Source organism: Lactuca virosa, chromosome 1 (genome assembly GCF_052849685.1).
Source record: "Lactuca virosa cultivar CGN04683 chromosome 1, Lactuca_virosa_CGN04683_v6, whole genome shotgun sequence".
In the NCBI taxonomy this organism is placed as follows: Eukaryota; Viridiplantae; Streptophyta; class Magnoliopsida; order Asterales; family Asteraceae; genus Lactuca; species Lactuca virosa.
In genome coordinates, this window is record NC_136426.1 from 108,956,154 (window position 1) to 108,964,543 (window position 8,390).

The 8,390-nt window shown below is 35.8% G+C and overlaps 1 protein-coding gene across 1 annotated transcript; it reads left to right on the top strand.

The window, feature by feature from the left end:
* Positions 1–2,249: 2,249 nt before the first annotated feature.
* Positions 2,250–4,377, top strand: ING2 (PHD finger protein-like protein). The gene is made up of 7 exons (XM_079075694.1): positions 2,250–2,397; positions 2,492–2,563; positions 2,897–3,087; positions 3,178–3,241; positions 3,326–3,597; positions 3,742–3,780; positions 4,141–4,377. The coding sequence occupies exons 1-7, from the start codon at positions 2,352–2,354 to the stop codon at positions 4,243–4,245; spliced, it is 789 nt and encodes a 262-aa protein (XP_078931820.1). The 5' UTR covers positions 2,250–2,351; the 3' UTR covers positions 4,246–4,377.
* Positions 4,378–8,390: the final 4,013 nt, after the last annotated feature.

Here is an 8,390-nt window from a genome sequence, read left to right on the forward strand (position 1 = left end):
GTGATTGGTTTTCATGTGAATTTGTACAAATAATCATTGAAGGACACATATAACTGTGTGTTTATTTTGGGTTTGATCACATAGGTGTCAATAAATAAGAATGGTGAAAAAATATAAAATTAGAAAAGTAGAAGCATGATGAAAAAAATAGTCAATTCTGTTTACTCATGGATAATACTAAAGGCTTTTTGGACGAGTTTACCCTCAAGGAGGAAGTACCTGATATTCAATTGGTGATAAAGTACACCGGAAAAACTCAATAATTTGGTCTAGGTTTTGGCTGGTAATTCCCTTTAAGAAATTTTATGTTGTTCTTAAAAAGTTGTTATTGCTTTTGAGAGGAGAGTACAAAATGCTCACTAAAAGAGATTAAATGGTTATTGCTTTTCTAACCATTTTAAATCTTCTTTTTAGTTAACGATTATAAACTTAACGTTGACATTGTATTATTAAATGAAACTTGTTTGTTATAATAGTTTGTTTTATTTAAACCGTGTGTTACACGGGTTATAACCTAGTAATGATATAAATCAATCACTTCTAAATTCTATTAAGATCCCTTTTGGGCTTTACTACTTTGATTCAATATGCAAATTTAAAAAGTAATCATCCTGATTGGAAAGTTAACGAAGGTTAAATGATAACTATGTTAAACCCTAAATCTCCAGGAAGCTAGTGTAGTTTTATAGTGGTACATACCATTGAATTCAATTTAAAAAAAAAAAAAGTGGAAATGTAGTCGATCGTTAGTAAGCCATGAGAAATAAACACAACACAATCTTTGATCCCATTGTTGTCAAAGAAACCATAAAAAATAAATAAATAAAAATAAAAACCGATGCCACCATTATAATAGTTAAATAAATGAACCATAACAGACACCACCAAACTATTGCCTAAAACACAAATTCATGTGTTGGTGATACCATATCTATCGACAACGATATACAGTGAAAACCATTGTATCACCAAACACATGTATAAAACCTTAGGAAAAGAATGTGGTTTGTTAATATGCCAAAATAATGTCACATTAACAATTATTGAATGGTTTATGGTTGATCTTTTGAAACGTGTCGTCTAGGTCTTTTTTTTTGTCATCAACCAGTCGTCTTGAAATTTCTTTAAAACAAATATCGAGAATGTGTTATTTTTACAAAAATTATAAAAATGGTAATCGAAAGCTTAAGAGTGCGTTTAGTTGCGGAAAAATAGGCCGTTTTCCGGAAAAATTTTCCAAGAAAAATGAGAATTTTGAAAACGCGTTTAGTTCGTCTATTTTTCTAAATTTTTCACGGAAAATAAAAATTTTCCGTTTTCTAAAATTACAAAGAAGTTTGAAATTTTTGGAAAACCGATAATCATTGTTTTCCATATTTTTCTAATTTCAAAATTTTTCTAAAATATAAACACTCACTCCCACCCCATCCACCTCTACCTACCCTCACCTTAATACCCCCAACCCACCACACCCCTACCTACCTACACTCACTCCCAAGCCCACCCCCCCCCCCCCCCCACACCAACCCCCACAAACACACACACCCATCCACATCCCACAAACACACACCCACACCCACCCCCCCCCCCCACACACACACACACCCACCCACCCAACACCACTACCACAATCACCGACCTACCATCACCATCACCACCATCACTATACCCATCACCACCACCACTACCCCATCACCAGCACCACCTCCGCCGCCATCACCACCACCACCATCACTGTTTGATTTTATGTCCTAACATCGTATATAGTTTTCATTATTATGTTTGTTTTAATTTTTGTTGGATTTTAGTAAAAACAAAATTTTTTCGTAAAAATTCAAGAATTTTTCAACAGATTTTGGACATGTCCTTGAAATTTCTGAGTTTTTTTATTCGAACTCCGAAATATTAATTTGGTATCTAAAATATTTGTTTGAAATGTATTTTTTTGTCAAAAAAAAAATATTTTGTTCGGTCTAGAATACCCCATATCGGAATTGATGGTTATTTTGCCCCGAAAAAAATATAAATATGTTCTTTGAAAATATACATTGTGGTTAGTTTAATGAATTTCCTTAAACATAAATCATGATTCTCGTCTAAAAAGTTTGTTGGGGGACCAGCAAAAAATTTAAACACTACGACTGAAACTTCATGATTTCACCTTCAGCATATGTAAAATGCTTAACAACTCCTTAAAGTTTTAAGTATATACAAAATTCACCCAATTGAAACGACAACGTCTAATTTGTTTCCCCTAATTTTTCTTTTTGCCTCCCTCCTCGCGAAATCACTCCTAATTTCAAACTCTGTAAACCCTAGCGAAAAATTACGCGCGCTCAGATCTTGAAACTATGGCGATCGCAAGGACTGGAGTTTTCGTCGACGATTACTTGGAGTGTAAGCTTTATTTTTCTATGGTTTATTTATTGAATTCAAATTGTAAACTTTTGTTCTGATTTCGCTGGTTTTTTTATGCTGAATTTTGTAATAGACGCAAGCACATTGCCAGCAGAGTTACAGAGGCTTCTCAACACCATAAGAGAACTCGATGAACGTTCTCAATGTACATTTCTGTCTTCTGATCCAATGATACACACTAACACAACGCTAATTATGCACCATATACATGTGTTTGTGATACGAAAGGATATGAGGACATGTTTAAAGTCTAGCAATTGACATAACACCGATTTGAAAAACTTAATCTTATGAAAAATTCAAGAAAACATAGATCAATTGATATTTGTGATGCGGATATGGTTATAGTCTGCGTATTTTAACATGGTTCTCAATTTCAGAAACAATCTGAAAAGCCTATCTTCTTTGAAACAGCAAAGAGAATAGCAAATAGCAATTGTGAATGTAGTTAATCAAGGGTGTCTTACTTGTGTTATAGCCATGATAAATCAAACAAGACAACAGACAAAAAACTGCTTGGACATGGCTTCTCAAAACACCCACAAAAGCCTTCATGAAGACACTGACATGGCTTTTGAGAAGATGAAGAAAGAAATTGAAGCAAATCAAGATAATGCTTTAAGCCTATGTACTGAAAAGGTTCTTCTTGCAAGACAAGCTTATGATCTTGTAAGTTTCACTTTCTTTTCTTTCCTTCTTCCATTCAACATCTCACATTCCAACATTTCCATATTCAAGATTCTTCTTATTAACATTCAGATAGACAGTCATGTAAAACGTCTTGATGAAGATCTACACAACTTTGCTGAGGATTTAAAACAAGGTGTGATTATGATCAAATCCAATCTACTTTCAGTTAAAAAAACTGCAATGTTTGAGTTGACTGTTTGACTTTGATTGTTTGTAGAGGGAAAATTACCAGCAGATGAACCAGCAATACTTCCTCCATTACCTTTAGTTCCTAAAATTGAGAAGAGAAAATTACCATATATTGTTCCTCAATCTAAGAAGCTTGATTATAGAGATAGGGAATGGGATCATAGAGATAGAGATTTTGAGCTGATGCCTCCGCCAGGTGGCTTCAAAAGGGATTATTCCACTGCCACTGCAACTGCCACCTCATTGGATATTGATCAACCAATTGATCCAAATGAACCCACATACTGTGTCTGTCATCAGGTAAAAAAAAATTACATAAACCATTTTATCTATTAAATAGTGAAAGTATGTTGTGCTTTTCTGTATTTTGCTTTTTTTTTTTTTTACTTTATCAAGTAAAAATGATTTCAATAGCATGATCTTTCCTTTTTTTTTCTTCTTCAGGTTTCCTTTGGTGATATGATTGCATGTGATAATGAAAATGTAAGTTGCTATTACTTTCTTCTTTATATGATTGCATTCATCAATTAAGATATTATTCTTAAGGCCAAATAAGTAATCCCATATGGGTAAAGAATGTCTGTTTGGAATTTGGATATACTGAATGAGACTAAATGACCATTTTACCCTTACATTCCAAAAAGACAAATTTTATAGATCATGATATTCATCAATTTAAATGAGTGGAGTTGGGAGGAAAAAAGAAGAAAGAAAAATAGGTAATGGGTTTGTCACATTATATTATTGTTTTTTTATCTTTATTCATTTTTTATTTTCTGGGTCTTATTTTTATTGAATAAAAATAAATAAAAAATAAAGATTTATTTTTTTTGGTTTTTACAGTGTCAAGGTGGAGAGTGGTTTCATTACTCGTGTGTTGGGTTGACTCCTGAGACAAGGTTCAAGGGGAAGTGGTATTGTCCAACTTGCAGACAACTTCCTCTGTAAATAAGTTGTTTTTAAAAAAGAAGAAGATTGTTTGGAAGGAAATTCTAGTTTTGGAACCCTTGAGGTTTATATATTTATGTTTGATTTTTGAATTATGTTATTTGTATTATCAATAAATCTCGTATTTGGATTTTTTGTTACAAATGCAAAACTATTTTTCGTGCAAAATTACATAAAATCACTACACTTCACAAAAAAAAGGAAATGGGGGTTTGTTATAGAAACTTCAAACCAAAGTAGTGCTCCATGAGTTGTTTCGTTTTGCAAAATATAGTATTTTTGAAATGTTATTTGAAGTAATTTTTGGATTAGTAGGTTGTTGTTTTAAATAAATAAATAAAAAATTTAATCGTACTTCCAAAGAGAGTAATTTCTTTAATCGAGATTAAAAAACTAAAAGACAAAACTGCACAAATGGTCTCTGTGGTATGTCGAAAAATGTCACTTTGGTCCAAAAAAGTTTGCATTAGCGTCAGTGGTCCAAAACTTTCATTTTGTTACGTCTTTGGTCCAATCTGTTCTGATTATTTTCAAAATGACGGATCTACCCCTACCCCTGTTAATATGATTTTCTTTTTTTTTCTTATTTGTTTTTCTGATTTTCCGATTTAAAAAAAAAACAAAAAAATAAAAAACTCTCTCTCTCCCTCTCATTGCGGCCATAAAGCACCGTTCCTTCACCATTGTTGGAAAAAAACTTCACCATCTCGCCTCCTTTTCCCTCCCTCTCATTGAATTACTGTCAAGGATCGAAGAGGGAATCAAGGGCAGTCAAGGGCTACCGCCCACTGCCACCGTGACCCACCACCATCCAACATCCCCTGACCTCTAATCTATTTCCCCATCCTTCTTCGTTTTTTTTTTCTGAATTGAGAAAACCACCAATGAAGGTGGAGACTTTCCGGCAAGGAAGACAACCTGCAGCCACATATTTCGGCCACCACCGGCCCCTCTCCACACCCATTCACTTTCTCCGCCGATTCCGACCAGATACAGAGTAACCGGAGCCGCTGGAACGGACTCCGACCACCACAGTAGATCGTCGCCGCCGCCTTGCTACTCATCGCCGATTCCGACCAGATACAGAGGGGGGTAGGGCTGAGTTGTGAACAAAAGATTCGCTCAGGTCCGATGACTCCCCAAATCACAAAAGCATCAAATGTAACTTTGAATTTGGGGGATGTCGATGGAATTTCGGGATGAAGCCCCGCGAGATTCATCATCCCTACAACTAGGGTTCCGACGAGCTGAGTTGTGAGCATGCATCGAGGTGGGATCTTCATGTGGTGTCAAGAAGTTGGTGGTGTCCGATGGGATTCCACAGCAGGGGCGACGGATTCCACAGCAGCGGCGACGGAGGGCGGCGATGGTAGCCCTGCTGCTTTTGCTTTCCTGTTCCGACGGGTTTGACGAGAGGGAAGGAGAAGGAAAGGGTTGTGGGTGGTGGGTTGATCGGCGATGGCAGGAGGGTAGATGGGTGGTGGAAGCGGTATGTTTCGGTGGTCCCTGGTGGTTTTCCGGTGGCCTCACTATCGGTGGTTTTTAGCCGCCCTCAGTGGTGGTGTTTTTCGTCGGCAGTGGGTGGCAGCCCATTGCTGGTTTTTATTGCTTTAGTCAACAGAAAACCAGAGAGATATAATTTTTTATTTTTATTTTCTTGTTTTAGAGAGAGAGATTTATTATTATTTTTATTTGTTTGTTTGTTTTTTAAATTAGAAAATCAGAAAAACAAATAAGAAAAAAGAGAAGATGGGTAGATCTATCATTTTGAAAATAATCAGAACAGATTTGACCAAAGACGCAACAAAATGAAAGTTTTTGACCACTGGTGCTAGTCCATACTTTTTTGGACCAAAGTTGCATTTTTCGACATACCACAGGGACCAATTGTGCAGTTTTGTCAAACTAAAAACTAAAAGTTTTTAGACGAAACTGCAACATTGGTCCCTGTGGTATTAAATGAACTTTGGACAGGGTCCAAAAAATTTACTACTTACAAGAAAGGTCCAAAATCAAAACATTTATGTGATTTTGGTCCAAATAAACTTGAAAATACGATTATGCCCTTTTATTTTATTTTTTGTATTTTCTTAAATCTATATTAATACATTTACAATTCAAAAAAATATATATTAATTTACCCCTCCCCCTCTCTAATTGGCTCTCTCTCTCTCTCTCTCTCTCTCTCTCTCTCTCTCTCTCTCTCTCTCTCTCTCTCTCTCTCTCTCTCTCTCTCTCTCTGCCATTGCTGTCTTCATCCCTTCCTGCACTTCAACCTATATAAAACTCACATTCGTTTCAGATGTGTGATGATGAGAGACAATTCAAACTGAAACCAAAATCAAACTAACAAAAAAAACCAGAATCATGTTCTTTATTTGTATCACACCCCCGAACCAGACGGCGGAAACGTCCCGAGGGCTCGTGTGACTAACAATTGAATAATCATTACAATGAATATACATGAAACATAACACATTCATCACCAACATTGCATAATACAACCAGCATTGTTCACATCACGTACATTGTTAAAATACATAAGTTCTAATTGTTCAAAGTACGATAAGTGATGTTACATAAACAAAACCATACACACTTGCATATCTTCCAGCTTAACGATTACCTGAGAATACAAGTTATTTTGAAAACGGTCAACATATATAATGTTGGTGAGTTCCTAAGTATATTTGAGTAAAAGTCTTTGTATCTTTCATAAAACCCCAGAAAATCTGATATTTTCTGTAAAATGTTTTGAAAATGATGTGAAAATCGAATATAAATGCATGTGTGAATTTAATAGTTAAAAACTTGTATGAGTGTAGTTTAGGTTCACTGTATTTTGAATAAATGATAACTGTATATGAATAATCTCCCCAGAAAATCCGATATTTTCTGTTTTACAACATCGTTTAGATTTTTGTATCGTTAGTTAAGTCGTTTTGCATTGACACAATTAAATAATTTATCTTCAAAAGGTTATCTTTTGGTATTGAATCCCTATATGAGCCGTTATAACCATACATGATAATAACTAGGTCGCCCGTCTTGGTATTTTTCCAAATGCCGGTCTTGCTAAGGATGTTGTCGCCCTAGACTGACCTAGTCTAGCTGTAGCGAACAGCTAAGACGTGGGGGGTCACCCCGTATAGATCTATACACAAACTCCCGCTTTCCTACCAGGAAACTCTGATTATAACTACAGGCTACGATTGTACACTCAGAGGTGTCAATCGACATGTCTCACTAGATTCTTAACCCTTTTCTACTATGTTTAATGTTTATGTATTTGTAGTATGTTTTTGTATTCACAAGGTACATATATAAGTATACGACGTTTAATGATTTCGCAAAGGTATAGTTCCGGTCATATTAACATGTGAAATTTCCATTCCAAGCCCTATTAGCATGTAGTTAGACCACAAAGGCTCAATAACATGCAAGAGGGTAATTTAGGCCCAATAGGCATGTAAATGGGCCACAAAAGCCCAATAACATGTAATCCGATACTTAGGCCCAAATTAACATGTAATTGGGTCGCAAGACCCAATAAACACATCATGGAAAACATTGGGCTCAATATACACTTAATTGGGCCCTTAGGGTCCAATGGCCAAGTAACGTGTATATTAGGCCCAATAAATAGTTATTGCTGTATTTCGTTCATTTTGTTTTATTCCGTTGTTTGTTTTGACTTGAAGTTCAATAGATTAGTGATAAAAATCAGGTTAATGTCGTAAAAGCCCTTAAGTATTCAAAAAATTGTGGGTTTTACCCTTTGATGTTTTTTGGGTTCATTAAAACCGAATATTTAGACTAATTGTGTCAAAATCGCCATTTAACAGGTAAGCAACCGGTTACCCGGTTATACTTACCCCACCCATCGTCATCTTCAAACCATACATCCTTCTTTTGTTCACCCTTCTTCTTCTTCTCTTCTGGTGCAATGAAACAACCTATGTTGGTCTCCATTCATCTTCCTTCTGAATCGAACCCTAACGGCCTAACCCCCCCCCTCCCCCTAATATTTCCTCCAGCCACCATAAAACCTAGGAAAAGAGTGATGGAGATCCTCTAAAACCGCCTCCTTAAAGTCGCCATCGACATCATCCACAATCAGAGCTGGTCCACAGGCGTAGCTCCAC

Excerpts from the sequence above, each read along its gene's own strand:
- ING2 (XM_079075694.1), top strand. The coding sequence starts at position 2,352 with ATGGCGATCGCAAGGACTGGAGTTTTCGTCGACGATTACTTGGAGT. Across the intron at positions 2,564-2,896 it reads ACTCGATGAACGTTCTCAAT|CCATGATAAATCAAACAAGA; the intron begins GTACATTTCTGT and ends CTTGTGTTATAG. Across the intron at positions 3,088-3,177 it reads CAAGACAAGCTTATGATCTT|ATAGACAGTCATGTAAAACG; the intron begins GTAAGTTTCACT and ends ATTAACATTCAG.